We start from the raw sequence: 20,532 nt of genomic DNA, 5'->3' as shown, positions 1-20,532 counted from the left end.
CCAACCTTGCATCTCTGCGATGAAACCTACTTGGTCATGGTGGATAATTTTTTTGATGTGTTCTTGGATTCTGCTTGCCAATATTTTATTGAATTATTTTGCATCAATGTTCATGAATGAGATTGGTTTGTAATTCTCTTTCTTTGGTGCATCTTTGTTTAATTATGGAAGCACAGTAACTGTAGCCTCATAAACGGAGTTTGGTAATGTTCCTTCTGTTTCTATTGTTTGGAACAATTTAAAGAGTATTGATATTAACTCTGAAGATCTGGTAGAATTCTGCATTGAATCCATCTGGTCCTGGCTTTTTTTGGTTAGGAGACTTTTAATGACTGTTTCAATTTCCTTAGGGGTTATTGGCCTATATAAATAGCTTATCTGGTCTTGATTTAACTTAGGTATGTGGTACTTATCCAGAAAATTGTCCATTTTCTTTAGATTTTCCAATTTTGTGAAGTAGAGGTTTTTGAAGTATGACCTGATAATTCTCTGGATTTCCTCAATGTTAGTTATGTCTCCCTTTTCATTTCTGGTTTTGTTAATTTGGATGCTCTCTCTCTGCCTTTTGGTTAGTATGGATAAGGGCTTGACTATCTTGTTGATTTTCTCAAAAAAACCCAACTCTTTGTTTCATTGATTCTTTGTATTGTTTTCTGTTTCTATTTTATTTATTTCAGCTCTCAATTTGATTATTTCTTGGTGTCGATTCCACCTGGGTGAGTTTGCTTCTTCTTGTTCTAGAGCTTTCAGGAGTGCTGTTAGTAACTAGTGTGAGATTTCTCCAATTTCTTTATGTGGGCATTTAGTGCTGTGAATTTTCCTCATCACTGCTTTCATAGTGTCCCATAAATTTGGGTATGTTGTACATTGATTTTCTTTTTTTGGTGCTATTTATTTATTTATTTATTTATTTGTTTATTTATGTTGAAGGATGAGTTGCTTTTTGCTTTTAAGGGCCATATAGCTGTCTGTCTGTCAATCCATTCATCTATTATCTATCTTTCTGTCTGTCACCTACCTTTTTGCAAATGTGAGAGGAATTTCTAGGCTATATTTTTTATCAGGCTAGCGTATACCTGCTAGGAACAGTTAAAGAGCAATGTTTAATACTCTGAGGGCAGGGAATTCTTCAATGTGGCTACATAGGACATTTCATAGAATCAAGTACATTCATTTTCATTGATCTCTAGGAAGTCTTTAATTTCTCTTCATTTTTTCCTTGACCCATTGGTGATTCAGTTGAGCATTATTCATTTTCTATGAGACTGTAGGCTTTCTGTAGTTTTTGTTGTTGATGAAATCTAACTTTATATCATGGTGGTCTGATAAGATACATGAGGTTATTCCAATTTTTTTTATCTGTTGAGATTTGCTTTGTGACCAAGTATGTGGTTGATTTTAGAGAAGATTCCATGGGGTGCTGAGAAGAATATATATATATCTTTCTCTATATATATAATAGAGAAAAAGTGCTGGTGAAAGAAACCCACCCTGATCCTGGAGCCCAGAACTAAGGAAAGATTGCTAACATCAGGGCAGAAAGAAACACAGTTTGACTCAGATCAGAGCCATCTCTGCCCCTGGCCAACTGACTTGTGAAACCAGCCAATCACATAGCAGGGTAGTATAACCCTGGACCTGGGGTTGACTTCACCCCCTGTCTTCCTGCATAAACTGCTCTGCATTGTCAGTTAGAGAAAAAGGTTGTTCTCTCCACCCTGGTAGAGGCAGCTACTCTCCTGGACTCTTCCTTCCCAAATAAATCTCTTTCTCAAAAGAGTTTTGGGTGTGAAGATCTTCATTCACTGGCATAGAGAAGATCCTTACTGAGACGCCCCTCCACTGGACAAAACAAGGGAGAGCTAAAGGAGCAGACCAAGGAGGACCTGAACAGAAGATCTTTGCTGAGATGTCCCTCAGTGGACAGAGCACCAGAGAGAGCTAAAAAGTAACACTTTTCTCTGAAGCAGGAGGAGATTGCTACATTTCTGCGGGGGTTTCCACTTTTTCAAAGTGAAGCAAAAGAAGCAACATCTTAGGCTGGAGAAGCAGAGCTCTGCTAGGAAGCCCCCTTTCGATTGGAAAGACTTTCCCCAGCCTTTTATTCTTAGGTAGTGTCTATCTTTGAATTTGAGGTGTGTTTCTTGTATGCAGCAGAATGATGGGTCCTGTTTTCATATCCATTCTGTTAGCCCGTGTCTTTTTATAGATGCATTAAGTCCATTGATATTAAGGGATATTAATGACCAATGATTGTTAATTCCTGTTACCTTTTGGTAGTAGTGTGTGTGTATTTCTTTCTTTCTTTCTTTCTTTTTTTTTGAGATTTACTGCTGTGGGGTTATCTATTGCCTGTGTTTTCATGGGTGTATCTGACTTCCTTGGGTTGGAATTTTCTTTCTAGTGCTTTCTGTAGGGCTGGATTTGTGGATAGGTATTTGTGGGGCGTTTACCCACCACCCCCACAGCTTCCCAGAGTTTTCTTGAGTGCGAGCAGCAGGAAATATTAGATAGAAGGATTTATAGCGGAGAATGTTGCGGAGATAAACAGATAGAAAATAAAGGATAGCCTCGAGAGGGCCTGGAACCTATTCCAACGGGCCCCGACTGTCTCTGGTCCAGGGTTTTTATAGAGACGCCAAGGGGTGGAGCAAAAGACCTCCTCCCCCAGCACAGCCAAGTGCAGACCATCTCAGACACCTGCACTCAGGCCCGTGGTCCTGATCATCCTCTATTCGGACCTGCTGGGTAAAGCCACGAGGAACCCCAGAACGGGCTCCCACAGGTCCCCCCTTCTTAATATATAAAAAAATAACTATTAATGGCTTACAGCAATCTCCATAGCTGTTACACCTCCCAGTATGGGAGTAGAGGATGATATAAATAGCTTTTCTCTTTTGAATTAGGTCCAAGGTGACTACAGCAGTCTTAGCTGCCTCAAGGCCTTTCTAAACCAAAACTCTTAAGGTGACTACAAACTTAAAGAATCCCTTAGCTTCATCATTACCATTAACAGGTTAACATAAATATTGCTATACATAGTCACAATTCTCTCAATCTTACACCTCAAAGCAAACTCTTAACAGAACCATTTTAATTAGCATATATGGTGCTATATATAGTTAACAATTTTCTCCATCTTACAGCTTTAACTCAATCATTTGAATTTTCTTGTTAACAGAACATAGGAAAAACTTCGATGTATTCACATCAAACTTAAACATTTTCTTAACTCCACAAAACCAGGGTGCATTAATATCAATAGGTTTCTGCGAACATAATTCAATCTCATAACTCCTCCTTTTCTTTATAATTTTTTAAACAAAGTCTCAAACCTAGTTAGAGGAACCCAAACTTATCTGTTTGAACAGTTCCATTTGTAACACAAAACCAGTTCCATAAGTAATTCCATTTTTACATAAACAGTTCCACAAAACAATTCATAAATCTCCAGTTAATAAAGCATATACGCATACACAAAATTGCATCTTGATTCTAAGTAGAAATGCATTTCTTCATTTAAACAGTTTCATTTTTAACCCAATTCCAGAAAACCGTTCCTAGGTCATTACTATAAGTAAGCTCAAAATTGTCCCATTGCAATGAAATCTCTATTGTTCATTTCATTTAAGTACCAAAATTCAAATGATAAATATTGGTACTAGCCTTCCAAATTTGAAGAAATCCATAACCAAAATGTTTTTGTAATTTTATCTCATTTTAAGTTCAAAAAGTTTAAACAAATAAATTCTGGTATCAGGCTTTCACTTCCAAATATGAAGAGACGTTTGTCAACCAAAACTTTTTGCAGTTAATTTTTGTTCAAACAAGCGTCTCTGCAACTTTTGTTCTCACAGACAGACCTTTTTAGTTATAGTAATATTTTAAACTGCACCGTTTTTGCGGTTAGCTCAGGTTTTTCTGTGCTGCGTTGATATTCCACGGATCTCAGCTGCGGATGCCTTGTGCTGGTTCTGGCGTCCGCCATTCTTAGCTTCTTAGCGGCTTCTGGAGCTTTTGAAACCATTCAGACTGCCTACCTTGCAGTCTACTAGGACACTATCTCCTGTGTCTCAGGTGTTTTCACCATATACATTAATAGACTCACACTTAACATTTACACTTTTTCACAAACTCACATATAACATTTTTTTTTGCCTTGCAAAGCATTTAGACTCATATTCAACATTTACACGTTTTTACAAACTAACATACAACATATTAACATCTACTTATTTATACTTTATAGAACTACTTTAGCAAATATATTTCCTATTAATTCTTATATACTTATCTTATTTCTTATTTAAACTTACATTTACAACTAGCATCTTACAAGCTTATTACTACATGTCTTAAGACTACCTTAGGTACTTCTTACAAGCTTATATTCTTAAAGGAACTCTATTGATCTATTTTACAAACTTATATAGGCTACCATTAGCATATATCTAACTTAGCAAACACCTAAAGATTTCTTAACACAGATCTAACAAGACAGAATTTTACAAACTCACATATCTTATATACTTCTTTCTACTTCTTACTCTTAATTATCATCACCATCTCTATCAGAAAGATTCTCTTAACTAGACAGGAAGTACATACATCATTTCTAAAGTTTACAGTTTATAGTTAGCTTTGTTATAAAGCACTGGGATTTAGTGATTGTTGTCATTATAGAGTTGTGATACTTGTTGCTAGGGTACTGGAACATTCTCCGGACAAAGCCACACCCAAAGTTGTCAGTTCTCTCAGCTGTTCCGGACCGGCAGAGATGCACTGTCAGCGGTAGACAGTTTTTAACTAGAGGCTGTCCCTTCACCCAAATTCATAATAGTTCCCCTAAGTACTTCAATTCAAACAAACGTTTCTATCACAGCAGTACTTTTGGTTTGCTCTACTGAAAAACTTTACGCTGAGGGTGAAGTTATCATATTTAGCTGCTGTAAAGCTCTTCGCCAAAAACTGCACAGCTATTTAGGTGGTATTTTAAGGATTTTAAAGTGACTCGTTTGCTCTTATAGGTAGCTTTTTTGTCATCCAATTACCGTAAAAATTTTGCACAGTTATTAGGGTAAATAAGGCATTTTACCAATGGAGCCCCAAACCGCAAAGCGCCTAGTTCTATACCCTTTCAATTTTTCACTGGAACTGACACTTAAACCCTTAGACGACTTTTCCACTTTTTCTTTTAAAAGCTGTATTCTAAGTTTACCATGAATGTATTTTCGAGCTGACAAAAGTGTTTCAGGGCAATGTCGTCATCTTTAGCAGAAAAACTACCTTTCCCAGAATGCATTTCCCTTATATCAGTCCATAATAATATCAGTCCCATATCAGTCCCTTATATCATTTCCCATATTTCTTATCGTGTTTGAGAGTCAACTGGTTCTCTTTTACCAGACTTGCTTACAAATTCTTGCCTGGGAGGTTTGAACAAAGTTTTTTGCTTTTGCAACCGGAGATTTGAACAAGCATTTTACCCTTTCAGCTTTGGCACATTGGGAGGTTTCTGTTCTCTCCTCAGCTGGCTTCAACAGGTGTCTCTCCTTCATCAGACACTGGCCCCCGAATCAGAACTGCACCTGCCTCCTTAGCCGGCATTGAGGCTGGCATTTCTGATAGCAACTTTGCTCGAGGCTTGTGCTTGCCTTAGCCGGTCAGTGAAAAACAAGATCATTTACAACCGCTTTTTCATAGCTCCTTCAGAGATTTTCTCCCGCTGATCTATCTCATTTTGCTTGTTCCTTCCTTCCCCAGATGCAGAGCTTCAGCTATCTGTCTGCGGCTCTGTACCTCTGCTAGCTGCCTTTGGAGGTAGGGGCTTTTTTTCTCCCCCCGAATCTGCCTCAAATTCTAGCAGCTTTTTCAGGTCACATATTTTCTGGGGAGGATTATGTCCCTTCTCTGTTTCTTCAGAGTCTTTCTCCCAGACAGTTCCCAGTTTGGTCTCAATTTATCCCCTCTACCCCAGAAACGGTTTCTGACACTAGAGCAGCGGCTTTCCCTGCTACTGAAGGTAGGGGCTTTTGTCCGTTTCTATTTTTCGGGGTCTGAGGTTTGTGTTCATAAATCAAGCTTAGCAAGAGAGGTTTTCGCCATTTCTAAACTCCCATTAGGACAGGTGTTGTGTCTTATCAGGCCTTCACCTGGCCCAGTCCCCCAGTGGGTTGCATTTGCTTGTCTGGGTGCTCAAGGACAGAGCTTATGCCAGAGGCAATCACCCCTCAGGGCAACACTCCCTCATCTCATTGGGAGTCAGTTGAAACAAAGCTTTTCTCAAAGAGGTGCTTTCTCTGACAGAAAAGAAAGCTTTACTCCTAGATTGTTCTGTTCTGCCCTGGCTGGACTCTTTCCCCAGACTCGGCAGCATGACTGCTTCAGACACAGTTCAGCTTTACTGTTTTCCCAGAAAGGTCCTTTCTCTGATAGGAAAGCTTTTTCTCAGATTTCTTTTTGTAGTTGTGGACCTTTCAACCCGGGACTTGTAGGAAAGTGGACAACTGTGCCGTTCCCACCGGCTTTAGCTTTGTTTGTTCATTAGCAATCTTCCCCTGGGTGCTGCACCTTCCTGCCTCAGCTCTGTGCTCCAGGAAGTTTACAACTGCAGGAACCCTAGTATCCCCGAAATGCACTCCAACTCAGAGACGCTGGCCAGTCACCTCTGGGTTTTTGGTCAGAAGCGAGGATACAATGCTAACAGTTTGCATTGCTTCAGGGGATCTTTGCTTTAGGAAGATTAGGAGCACCTTTTCATTCTGAAATGCTCACTTAGACAAAGCCCTTGATGCCTCAACCCAGCTGTAACTGAAAAGCTTGGCTTTTTTGCTTTTCTCAGGTCAAGTTTCCTGCCCTCTTTGGGCTCTCTGTAGCTCTTCACCCATATTCTCCCCAAGCGTTCCCTCAGGGTACTCTGACCCACTGTCTTTTACTAGCTTGAAGAGACAGAGCTTTGAAGGGGTTTTTAGAAACTTGTTCCTGCCTCCTGCATTGCAGGGATGATTTTTAAAGCTTGAAAGAACTTAGAGGTTTTGCTGTCTTAAGAGGTTTGTTGTTTTCCCTTAGAGCTAATCACAGGTGGTCCCCATACTAATATCTTCAGGTGATTCTACTCTCCTCTTTCTGAGAGAGGTTAGAGGCTTTAGTTTTTAAGTTTCTTAAGAGAGAAAGATTAAGGCTTTTTAGAGAGATTTTCCCCCAAAATTTTCCAAGGAAAGCTTTAGAGTTTAAGAGAAAGATTTTTCCCCCCAGGAGAAAGACCAACTTTTCCCAAAACTTCCCAACTTTAAACTTTGACTTCTTACACTCCCATTTTTGCCTCAGGGAGAAATTACTTTCTCCTGCCGCTTGGACTTAGCATTTCAGCTGTCCCCAGGTCAAAAGCTTCCATAGGAATCTTTTTCTTCCCCATAAGCTCAAAGAAGAGCTTTTTTACTACCCATCAAGCCCAAAGAAAGATTTTTTTCCCCAGTTTGCTTTCAAAGCCCCCAAAGTTAGAAAATTGAAGAGTTTTTCTGTCTAGTTGCCTTACTTATTTTTTCCTACACAATCTTACATTTCTAAGTTTTTCCTAAACTATATTACTACCCTATATCTTACTTATCACAGATAGAAATTGAGAAAGGGATAGAAGATAGAAAATTTTGACAGAAGAGAATTTCGCTGCAGCATCGGACATCCTTCCAGTCCGCTTTCCTTTTCTCTCGAGGATAAAACCCCCGCCTCACCAAAAAAATATATATATATATAAAAATATATATATTCCATAACACCGGCATGCCTTTCCACTGGCAGGGCTAACTCAGCACTTTCACCAAAAACTCTGTAATAAAACTATTATTTTCCTTTATCTTTAGTCCCTATTACTTTGTCTTAAGTCCCTGTTCATTTGTCTTTAGTCCCCCCTTTTTTTGTCCCTTTTTTTTTTTAGTCCCTTTTTTCCCCTTTCTTTAGTCCCTTTTTTCCCCTTTCTTTAGTCCCTTTTTTTCCCCTTTTCTTTAGTCCCTTTTTTTCTTTAGTCCCTGTTCGGGCGCCATTCTGTGGGGCGTTTACCCACCACCCCCACAGCTTCCCAGAGTTTTCTTGAGTGCGAGCAGCAGGAAATATTAGATAGAAGGATTTATAGCGGAGAATGTTGCGGAGATAAACTGATAGAAAATAAAGGATAGCCTCGAGAGGGCCTGGAACCTATTCCAACGGGCCCCGACTGTCTCTGGTCCAGGGTTTTTATAGAGACGCCAAGGGGTGGAGCAAAAGACCTCCTCACCCAGCACAGCCAAGTGCAGACCATCTCAGACACCTGCACTCAGGCCCGTGGTCCTGATCATCCTCTATTCGGACCTGCTGGGTAAAGCCACGAGGAACCCCAGAACGGGCTCCCACAGGTATTAAATCTGGTTTTGTCTTGGACTGTCTTGTTCACTCTGTCTATGGTGATTGAAAGTTTTGCTGGGTATATTAGTTTAGGCTGGAATCCATGGCCTCTTAGTGTCTATATTACATCTGTGCAAGTCCTTCTGGTTTTCAGTGTCCATTGTGAAGTCAGGTGTTATTCTGATGGGTCTGCCTTTATAAGTCACTTGTCCTTTTTCCTTTGCTGCTGTTAATATTATTTCTTCATTCTGTAGGTTTAGTTGTTCAATTATTATATAGCAAGGGGTCTTTTTTGGGGGGTCTAGTCTGTTTAGTGTTCTATAGGCTTCTTGTATCTTCATAGGTATTTCATTCTTTAAGTCGGGAAAGTTTTCTTCTATGATCTTGTTGAATGTACTTTCTGTGCCTTTGAGTTGGCATTCTTCTCCTTTTTCTATCTCTATTATTCTTATGTTTAGTCTCTTCATAGTGTCCCAAATTTCCTGGACGTTTTGTGTTATGACTTTTTTGGCTTTAGTGTTTTTTTTTTGACTGATGAATCTATTTCCTCTGTTTTATCTTCAATGCCAGAGATTCACTTTTCCATCTCTTGCATTCTGTTGGTTATGCTTGCATCTGTGTTTCCTGTTCATTTACTCAGATTTTGCATTTCCAGCCTTCCTTCAGTTTGTGTCTTCTTTATTATCTCTATTTCAGTTTTCAGATCTTGGATTTTTTCATTCACCTGTTTAATTGCTTTTTCTTGGCTTTCTTTATGAGATTTATTGATTTCTTCCAATTTTCTGTTTGACTTTTCTTCAAATTCTTTAAGGGTAGTTTGAATTTCTTCTTTAAAGGCTTCTATCTTCTTCTTAAAGTCATTTTAAGGTCTATTTCTTCTGCTTCTTTTGTTTTGGGATGTTCCAGTCTTGGTGGTATTGCACCACTAGGTTCTGATGATGCCATATTGGTCTTTATGTTGTTGACTGTATTCTTGCACTGGCATCCACCCATCTCTTCCTCCACTTTGTGCAAGTGCTGTCTGTGTCTGAGGGAGCCTCTTTTGGTCTGATTAATACTCTTGTTCTAATGGGAGTTCTTGGTCTAATTCAGGCTCTTGGTCCAATCGTTTCTGATGTGTTCTGTGTCTCAGAGAGCAGATCTTAGTCCAATGGGCACCAGTGGGCTCTGTCTCAGGGAGCAGCTATTCCCAATCAATAAAAGGTGGGACCTGTTTTCTGTTTCTAATTGGTGCAGGGTGGGCTTATGTCTCTGGTTTTCACTAGTTTCACAGGGGACTGTTTTCTTGGCAAGGGGGCAGGGGAAGAAGCAGCTAACCAGTCATTGGAACTCCAATGGCTTGGGGGAGGGGTACAGGTTGTGCCCCCAGGGCCTATGTGCTAGGGACCTGGTCTGCCCAGTCTGGAGAATGGTGTCTTACCTGTTCCCAATCAGTGCAGGGTGTGTTTATGCCTCTGTTTTTCACTGATGTCATAGGGGGGCTGTTTTCCTGGCCAGACAGCAGGGGAAGAGGCCACTAGCTGGCCCCTGGGCCTCCAATGGCTTTGGGAGAGGCACAGGGTGTGCTCTTGGGGACTAGGGGCTAGGGACCTGGTCTGCCCAGTCTGAAGTTGGGGCCTTACCCTGACATTGAATTCCTTTTTTTTAGTGTATCTTTTAACTTTATTTATTTGTTTTTTTTATTTTACATTGATATGGATTCTTTCCTTTTATTTTATTTTACAATACCATTCAGTTCTACATATCAGCCACGGATTCCTTGTTCTCCCCCTTCCTGCCCCCCTCCCCTTCTCCCAGCCCACCCCCCATTCCCATCTCCTCTAGGGCAAAGCCTCCCCCGAGGACTGAGATCGACCTGGTAGACTCAGTCCAGGCAGGTCCAGTCCCCTCCTCCCAGACTGAGCCAAGCGTCCTTGCATAAGACCCAGATTTCAAACAGCCAACTCATGCAATGAGCACAGGGCCTGGTACCATTGCCTAGATGACTCCCAAACAGATCAAGCCAATCAACTGTCTCACTTATTCAGAAGGCCTGATCCAGTTGGGGGCCCCTCAGCCTTTGGTTCATAGTTCATGTGTTTCCATTCGTTTGGCTATTTGTCCCTGTGCTTTATCCAACCTTGGTTTCAACAATTCTCGCTCATATAAACCCTCTTCTTTCTCACTAATTAGACTCCTGGCGCTCCACCCGGGGCCTAGCCATGGATCTCTGCATCCAGATTCCTCAGTCCTTGGATGGGGTTTCTGGCACGACTATTAGGGTGTTTGGCCACCCCATCACCAGAGTAGGTCAGTTCTGGCTGTCTCTCGACCATTGCCAGCAGTCTATTGTGGGGGTATCTTTGTGGATTTCTGTGGGCCTCTTTAGCACTTTGTTTCTTCCTTTTCTCATGTGGTCTTCATTTACCATGGTCTCCTATTCCAAGACCCAGCTATACTACTCTTGGGCATATACACAAGAAATGCTCAATCATACCACAAGAGGACTTGCTCAGCTATGTTCATATCAGCATTGTTTGTAATAGCCAAAACCTGGAAACAACCTAGATGCCCTTCAACTGAAGAATGGATAAATAAATTGTGGCACATATACACAATGGAATACTACTCAGCAGAGAAAAACAATGACATCATGAGGTTTGCAGGCAAATGGATGGATCTAGAAAATATCATCCTGAGTGAGGTAACCCAGACTCAGAAAGACAAATATGGTATGCACTCACTCATAGGAGGATACTAGAGGTGAAACAAGGATGACTGGACTGCTACTCACATCACCAGGAAGGCTACCTGGAAAACAGGACCCCAAGAAAGACATGAGGATCACCCAATGACGGAGAAATGGCTGAGATCTACATGAACAACCTGGACATGAGTGGGAGTAATGAAGGGTGAGGGTCGAGGGAAAGAGAGCCTGTGGGAGTGGGAGATCACAGCTGGATCAAGAACAGAGAGGGACATTGAATTCTTATCACCCAGAATCCTTCAGTATCCAGGACTTCAGCAGGGAACAGTAGTGTCCCATGAATGTCCTCTCCATTCATCATGCATCATCGATAGGCCAGTCTTGTGCAGGCCCATTGCAAGCAGCCTCAGTACCATGGAGATCATGCTACACTTGCTCTGTCATGCCACAAGTCAGCATTTCCAGCTCTTCTATTTCTCTTTCCACCTTCTATGTTCTTTCCACTCCCTCTTCTGCAGAGGTCCCTAAGCCTTAGAGGTAATTGCATAATGTTCCATTTAGGAGTGAGCATCCAACCACTCTGTATGAGTTTTACAATTCATACAGATAAAAAACACAAGTAATAGCTCATGCTAGAGAGGAGGTAGAGTAAGGGGAACACTCCTCCATTGCTGGTGGGAGTGCAAACTTGTACATCTACTTTGGAAGTTAGTATGGAGGTTTCTCAGAAAACTGGGAATCAACCTACCCCAAGACCCAACTATTCCACTCTTGGATATATATCCAAAGGATGATTAATCATATAACAACAATATTTGCCTAACTATGCTCATAGCAACTTGATTTGTAATAGACAGTACCTGGAAACCCTGATGTCTCTCAAACAAGAAATAAAGAAAATGTACATTTACCCAATGGAGAATTAATCAGCTCCTTAAAACATGGACACCACAAAATTTGAAAGCAAATGGATGAAACTAGAAAAATCATCCTGAGTGAGATAACCCAGACAGAAAGACAATCGTGGTATGTACTCACTCATAAGTGGATATTAGCTGTAAAATAATGGATAATAATGTTATGATCTACAGAACCAGATAGACTAGGTAAGAAGGATGATTCATGGGGGGAGGTACACCTAGATAACCCTGTGAAAGGCAAATAGAAGAGATTTTGTGAGTGAACTGAGGGCAGGTGGGCATGAGAATGTGATCACTCAGGTTGAGGGAGGGGATGAAGGGGGAAAGTACTGAAAAAGACTAACAGAAAAGCATGCATTTCAGGTTCAGGTAAAAACTTGGCACAAGGCATTGCCAAGAATCTCCAAGGAAGACTCCAAATTAGACTCTTAGCAACAGCAGATATGTAGTCTGAACTGTCCATCTCCTATAACTAGATTGGTGCCTAAGCCCAATTGTCATCAGAGAGGCTTCATCCAGAAGTTGATGGAAAGAGATGCAGACCCACAGGCAAACACTGGGTGGAGTTCAGAGAATCCTACAGAAGAGGGGAGAAAGAATTATTGGACACAGGGGTCAAGGACACCACAAGAAAACTCACAGAATCAACCTGGGCTCATAGGGGCTCACAGAGTCTGAACTGCCAACCAGGGTGCCTACATGGGACTGATCTAGGCCCTCTGTATGTGTATTATAGTTTTTTATCTTGGTGCTCTTATAGGAATCCTAATAGTGGAAACAGGGCCCATCTCTGATTCTTTTACTGGCTTTTGGGACCCTACTCCACATACTAGGTCACTTTGAGAAGCTTTAATACGTGGGGAGGTACTTAGTCTTATTGCAGCTTGATATGCTATATTTTGTTGATACTCATGAGAGACCTGCCCTTTCCTAGACAGAAATGGACAAAGACTGGTTTGGAGGGTGGGAACACGGGGGGTTTACTGGGAAAGATACTGGGAGGAGAGGACAGAGAGGAAACTATGTCTGGAAACTAAAATACACAAATAAATTTATTTTAAAAAGAAAAGGAAAAACAAACAAACCCAAAATCAAACCATCTTACCAATCCCTCTGGGCAATAACATGTTCCTCTATCAATGGAAGTCTTCTCTCATACCAGTCAAATATGTTGTGTCTCCAGTTCCAAAAATACTTATGCCACTTTGTTACTCCATCTTTCCCACCTCTCCATCACATATTTATTCATCATCATGACATTGGGAGCTGGGGTGTGTCATGCAGTAGACCCTTTTGCCCAAACAGCTTTATTTGCAAATGTTCATTGCAATGAGCTGTTGGTCTGGTTCAGGGCTTCTGCTACACCATCAATACTGATTCCTCTAGACTCCTCTCAGATATCCGATTATTATTCCCTGGAGCCATGGAGATCCTGTGGCTATGCTTCTGCAGGACTGACCCTTTCCACCTTCTCCATCAGCTCATAGATAGCGTGAATGTTGGGGTGACCCAACTCAAAGCCCTATATTTGAGCCTCGGTGTTTGTTGAGTTATTCAGCACTGGTCTTTGCTATGCTGTCCTCCACCCCAGAGGTGGGGGCAGGGCCAATCCTGACTATTTTTAAGGTTTATTTTATCTTATGTGTAGAAGTGTTTTTCTTGTATGTCTGTGTTTGTTACATACGTGTCTGGTGACCATAGAGGCTGGGAGAAGGCATTGTGGGTTATCATGTGGGTAGTAGAAACTGAGTCCTTGTTCTCTAAAAGAACAGTGAATGCTTTTAACTGCACATGCTTCTCCCCATCCCTACTTGTTTATTTGTTCAAAATGTCATCTTAGTTTAATTTTGGTAGTTTTTAATCTATGCAGAAATTCATCCATATGTTTTAGATTTTCCAGTTTGGTGGAATGTTCTTAAGGTAAACTCTAATAATTTTCTGAATTTCACTGGAGCTTGTCATAATGACTCCATTTTCACATCTTACTGTATTAGCTTTGGCATTCATTCTTCCTTTTGGTTAGTTTATCTAGAGTTTGTCAATATTATTTATATTGTGAAAGAACCAAATCTACTTCATGACTCTGTGGTTTGTATTGTTGTTGAGCTGTATTTTGTTTCAATAATTTCATTAATATCAGTGTTTTCTTTCCAGCTAATGATTTTGGTGTTTGATTTGTTCCTTTTCTACAGCCCTAAGGTGAATCATTAAATTATTGGACATCTCTTTGAACTCTCAATATGGGAACATTGACCTTTAAACATCTCATGTTCCTTTTCTACAGCCCTACGGTGAATCATTAACTAAATTATTGGACATCTCTTTGATTTCTTAATATAGGAACACTGACCTTTAAACATCTCTCTTAGGACTGTCTACATTGCACCTCACAGATTAAAGTACATTGGTTTTAATTTTCATTTTATTGTAGGAATCTTTCTGCTCTTGATTTCTTCAAGAAATCATTCATAATTATATTGTGAGTTGTTTAATGTCCATGAGTTTGTTTACCTTCTAGAGTTTCTCTTGTTTATTTGTAGTCATTTTATTGTTGTTGGGTAGAATATAAGGAAATATTTCAGTTTCCCCATATTTGTTCAGATGTTCTTTGTGTCCTAATATACGATCTATTTTAGAGATAGTTCCATGGGCTGCTGAGAACAAGCAGTATTCTGCGGTGTTCAGATAAAATATTCAATAGATAACTTTTAAGGCAATTTTACATGTGATGTCATTTAATTTTGTTTACTCTCTATTGGGATGAAGCATCAATTGTTGGGAATGAAACTACTATGACACTTGGTGATAGTCTGTGGCTTTATATCTAATAGTATTTTCTGTATAGAACTGGGTGCACATGTGTGTGGAATTGTACAGTTCTCTCCATGAACTGTTGCCTTAATCAGTAGGAAGTAATATTTATCATTTCTCACTAGATTTACTTTCAAGTCTATTTTGTCAGCTTAGATCAGCAACACTTGTTTGTTTTCTAGCTCCATTTGCCCTGAACACCTTTTTTCATCACTTCATTGTAATTGTTATATCTGTCTTTTATGATGGAGTACAAACAAATATATACTTCCTACTTTTTTTTTTTTTTTTTTTTCCAAATCTTTCATATCATTTATTTGTAAAGATCCTGATTTGTTCCCATGTTTAATTTACAAAAGCTGTTCGGGACCTAAACGTGTAAAGTAAACTCAGGTTGTTTTGTAGACAGAAGTTCCAGATGTTCTATAAGCAGTGTCAGTGAATGTGGCTCCTGCGTTGGGTTTTCTGTCTGGCTTGTCCTGCTGAGGAGACGGAGCCCTGAAGCCAGAAGCGGTCTTTGTGTAAGGCACTCCATGATGTGTCTGTCCTCAGTGGCTGTCACTGCAGAGGGGCCTGCAGTGGGATGAGAAGAGTCCCCACTCGTGAGCTGTCTGTCCGTCCCGGGCTGCAGCCAGCCTCTGACTTGTACTTCCTGAGACGGGGAGTTTCTGAAAACCGGAAGGATGCTTCAGCCTGGTTCTAGAACTGGGAACGTGTTTCAGCCATGACAGCTGAGTTCAAGGATCCTCCAGGACTTCTGATGCGAACCCTCTGCATACAAATCTCAAAGTGCGATTCAGTTCTGGCCCTGGCTGCAGAGTGGAGAGGCTGCCGTCCTGTGTGGCTGTGCACACGTGCTCCCTCAAGCCGGCGGGAGGGGACTCTGCTCATAGGTACAGCTTGATGAGCTCATCGCTCACAGCAGACGGTGTCAGCACACCCAGGTCCGTGAAGAGCAGGGTAATCAAAGACGGGGACGTGTAGTCCACCCATGGGTGTTCCTCTTTGAGGTCCTGCCCCGTCCGCGCAGACTTCAGAGTGTCTGCCTTGTACTTAAACTTGTCTGGGACGTCTTGCTGGTTGAGCGGGAAGAGCCGTACAAATTTGAAACTTTCTGCAACCACGTAGAAGGGCTTGTTTTGGGCTTTGGCACACACAGCCATCTGGTTGGTTCCGATCTTGTTAATAATTCCTCCGTTCTCAACCACTCCTTCAGCACCAACTATGACAAGATCTGCTTTCTCCATGATGTAGCCAACAGCAGCATCCAGCACCACAGTGACAGGGACATTGAGGTGACAGAGGGCTTTGGCCATTTTCTTCCCGGACAGATCAGGCTGGGACTCCGTGATATACACACTGAACCGCTTCTTGGCTGCCACGGCTTCTTCCAGGACCCTCAGGACGACTCTGGAGTAGGCGTGAGTCAAAATTCTCGCCCCGTCTTTGATGAAAGTATGGCACAGGTCCGCAATTTTATTTCTTGACAGGGATATTCTCCTGAGGAAAATCTCTCCTCTCTCAATCATGATCTTCTTACATTTGGAGTAATCCGAGTACTCCAGGGAGGTGAGACTGATGAAGCGCAGGAAGAGCTCTCCGCCAGAGGACACGGCCACGGAGGAGTCCACACCACACAGGATTTCTATGGCATGTGTGAGATTCGCTCTCAGGCCCTGGAGTGTCTCTCCTTTGTCTCTCTTCAAGAACTCCAGCAAAGTCCGGATGGCAGCCACTCCTGAGGCCATGTTAGGATCGCCTTTCATTTGAGACTTAAAGTATTCGATTACCTCCTGGTCCTCCATCGCTTCCTCGCGAGCCCCGCAACCGCGCCGGCAGCAAGCCACGGGGGCTGACCATACTTCCTACTTTTTTATTCCAATCTTCTATCCTGTGTTCTTTTAATTGGGAATTGACATTAATATTCAGTTAGTACTGAAAGGTGCCTATTGATTATTGTCATTTTGATGATTTTGTCAAGGGGCTCAAGCTGTTTTCTTATTTAACTGTTGTTCTAATTTGCTTTATTGTTTCAATGACAAAATGCACCTGTCAGAAATAATGTAGGGAAAGAAAGTGTTTATCTGGCTTCCACTTTCAGGTCACATCTATGGGAGATGTCAGGGCAGTATCTCCAGAAGAATCACTCAGTGTTCCTGGCTAGGTTGATTCTTCACACATCCCAGGACCAGTTACCTATGCTGTGGGCCTTAACACATCAATCATCAATTAAGACAACAACTTAAATCCCTGGTCACAGGCCAATCTGATAGGGACAATATCTTAACTGAGACTTTCTCAGATAATTCTAGGTTGTATCAAGATGATTGGTGAAGTAATCTTATGCTTGTTGCAGTGTTATGGACACATCTTTTTTTTTTCTCTTCAGTCTAAAAGGCTCCTATAATATGTTTTGTAGAGCTATGTTGATGGGTATAAATTCATTTACATAATTTTAGCATGTAAAATTTTATTTCTCCTTGAGTTATGACAAGCAGCTTGGATGAATACAGTAGTTGTCATTGGTTGTCTTTTATAACTTGAAGTATAGCTTTCCAGTCCCTCCTGCAATTTAAAATCTCAGTTAACAAATCTGTTATTCTTACAGACCTTCCTTTACATTTGACTTGGTGTTCCTCTCTTGTGAATTTTAATGTACTTTATTTGTTTAGTTATAATTTTATGGAGGGAGGTTCTTTTCTGGTCCAGTCTATGTGGTGTTTGAAATACTGCCTGTATCTGAGTTGGCATCTGTTATAACAAAAAGCAACTTAGAGAGAAAAGGATCTGTTTTGCTTACAACTCCAGGTTACAGTTTATGATTGATGAGAAGGCTTGGCAGGAAGTTAAAATACTACATTCACAGTCAAGAACAGAGAGACAATAAATATGTTTACCCTTGCTTTCTTGCCCACAGCTAGTTTTCTCTTTCCTTATGCTTTTCTGGATTCTGTAAGTAGAGAATGATGCTCCATCCTTCTACATTATCAGTGAACTATCAGCACAACTTTTCAAAGACATGCCCACAGGCTAATGTAATCTAGAGTATTCCTCATTAAAAATCTCTTCCAATGTGGTTATAGGTTGTGCTAAGTGTTATGCCCAGATTGTGACCCCCCAAAGAGACCACCAGGGATCTTGGGTGTCCAGAATGCAACAGCAGGTTTATTCTGCAGATACAAGTCTAGACAGGGACTCATTCCTACACCCAATACAGTGAGGCAGGGAGGAGTCCTCTTTCTTGGGGAAGTTAGTTTTTATAGGCAAAACCCATAAAATTTCTTAGAGGGGAGGGGGTTAGTACGGGTCCATCCTTGATTGGTCAAGTTTTTCCCGGGCCTGGACTTTATCTTATTTTAGCTTGTCTGTTTGCCTTGTCAGGAGTTTTACAACTTCTCTCCGGGGTCAGGTCTTGTTATCTCTGGAGAGGGGCATCTTGTGGTTAATTGGTTACCATCAGACATCCTGACTCTGTTCTTTTGTTCCTGGGGCTGGCGCCATCATTTCTGGGGACTTGAAACTGGCCTGGCCTAAATCACAGTCCCCAAAGCCCCCACTGAAGACTTTAGGTACAGAATGCAAAAGTAAGGTGTTTTTTAAGTTTACAAGTCTCCAGGGAGGCTCTTCCAAACCTCTCACTCACAGCAGGGAGGTGGGAAGGAGCTCTCCCCTTTCTTTGTGAGGCTAGTTCTTAAAGACACAGACCATATAATTTATTTTAACCCGCCTCCCTTTTTAGTCTTTTGGTCGAATATCCTGACTGTTTTCCAAAGTCCCTGTAGCAGATACAGCCACCTGGGGAAAAGGGGTCTAAGTTCTTATCTACACTTAGGAATCCTGGTTTAAGCTTCTCTTTGTCTGTAGGGGATAGAGTGGGGGGTTTTACTGAGGTATCACACTAAGTTAACTCTAAGAGCTACTAAATACAACATCTCTTTTCCTAACTACAGGAAATGATCTTAAAAATGTTTTCTATATCTATGAACATTAGATTTCCTCTTTTCATAGAGTGACAGATATCTTGGAATTCACACTCCTATCTTCTAATTATGTTATCTTTGTTTTTTATTGGATTGTCCCAAGTACTCCACCTTGTCTTCACACTGTGATTGTTTTCCTTTAAAAAAATCTTATTTGGGCTGGAGAGATAGCTCAGAGGTTAAGAGCACTGGCTGCTCTTCCAGAGGTCCTGAGTTCAATTCCCAGCAACCACATGGTAGCTCACAACCATCTGTAATGAGATCTGGTGCCCTCTTCTGGTGTGCTGGTGTACATGCAGACAGAACACTGTACTATGATAAATAAATAAATCTTTAAAAAAATCTTATTTATTGTGATCTGGTGTGTATGTGTGCATGAGTGTCTGTGTGTGTATACACATCTCACAGAACTTTTGTGAGAACCTGAGAACAACTTTGTGGACTCAGTTGTCTACTTCTAATGTATGTGGGTTACAGAGACAGTTTGGTCATAAGGTTTGTATGATAAGCACTTTTTTTTTTTTTACCCATTGTTATTTCATAATACCACCATTTCCTTTTGTATCTCTATTTACTTCATTTACTATTTATTTGTTGCATAGATAACTTGTGCTAATTTCTACTCTTCCTTGTGCAATAAAGTTGTTTTCATAACTTATTTTTCAAAACTATATCATAAGGAGCTGGAGAGATGTTTTGGTGCTTGATGCTTTTTAGGGGAGGGGAGTTTGTTTTCCACTACCCACATCAAGTGGCTCACAATTTTCCATAGCTCTAGCTTCAGGGGAACTGGCACTCTTCTCATCTCTGCACACACAAACACACAGACTCACACTCATATGAAAACACACAAAAATATACAAAAAGAAAAAAATAAAATAAATCTTTCAAAAATTGCTTCATTAACTACAAGTTTCTAGGGTCTTGCATATTCTCCGCATGCTCATTTATAAAATTCTCTCTCTCTCTCTCTCTCTCTCTCTCTCTCTCTCTCTCTCTCTCCCCTCTCCCTTTCCCACTCCCTCTCTTCTTCCCCCCTCTCTTTCTCTCCCCCCTCTCTCTCCCTATTTGATGACTTATTCCCCTCATTCTGTTAATGTGATTATTAATGATGTCATACAATCTTGATTCATTCATTTGGTTTCACTGAACTGCTTGTTGTATTGATGAGAATCATTCTTCTCAATGTCATACAAAATGTTATTCTTCCCATCTCTGTCATTAAATCTTTGTGTTTTTCTAGGACATTTCACCAGGAGGCAAGTACTTACTTGTGTGTTTACTGACCATTACTCCCCACTAACACTCAGATCTTGAGGTTGTTTGTTGTTGGATACAGCCACTAGGTCTCTTTACTTGATACACATAAATTAATATGTAACAAAATAATATATATCCAGGCTGATTAGTATGGTGTAAGCCTGCAACCACAACATTCATGGGATGGATTCAAGTGAATCAACAGTTCAAGACCATCCTTTGTAGTAGGACAGGCCCACAGGGTCGAGGAAACTGGCTCAAACCAGTTGCCAAAGCATGCACATAGTGTACTTCCTTACAAGCCAACCTGGAGTCTGCCTGAAAGCCCAGCAATAGGTACTGTCAGAGTTCCTGGTCTCTGTCCGAGTTCCTGATTGTGCAGAGTCTGCCTGAGGGCCTAGCCACAGGCACTGTCAGAGTTCCTAATCACTGTCAGAGTTCCTGATTGTGCAGTCTGCCTGAGGGCCTAGCCACAGGCACTGTCAGAGTTCCTAATCAC

At 41.0% G+C, this 20,532-nt stretch overlaps 1 protein-coding gene across 1 annotated transcript; it reads right to left on the bottom strand.

Annotated features, from left to right (window-relative positions):
- Positions 1 to 15,092: 15,092 nt before the first annotated feature.
- LOC102905355 (translation initiation factor eIF2B subunit alpha) lies at positions 15,093 to 16,644 on the bottom strand. Its single transcript, XM_015990145.3, has one exon. The coding sequence runs from the start codon at positions 16,596 to 16,598 to the stop codon at positions 15,681 to 15,683; it is 918 nt and encodes a 305-aa protein (XP_015845631.1). The 5' UTR covers positions 16,599 to 16,644; the 3' UTR covers positions 15,093 to 15,680.
- Between the last annotated feature and the right edge of the window lie 3,888 nt (positions 16,645 to 20,532).

Source organism: Peromyscus maniculatus, chromosome 1 (genome assembly GCF_049852395.1).
Source record: "Peromyscus maniculatus bairdii isolate BWxNUB_F1_BW_parent chromosome 1, HU_Pman_BW_mat_3.1, whole genome shotgun sequence".
Lineage (NCBI taxonomy): Eukaryota > Metazoa > Chordata > Mammalia > Rodentia > Cricetidae > Peromyscus > Peromyscus maniculatus.
This window is presented reverse-complemented; position numbering and strand designations above follow the sequence as displayed.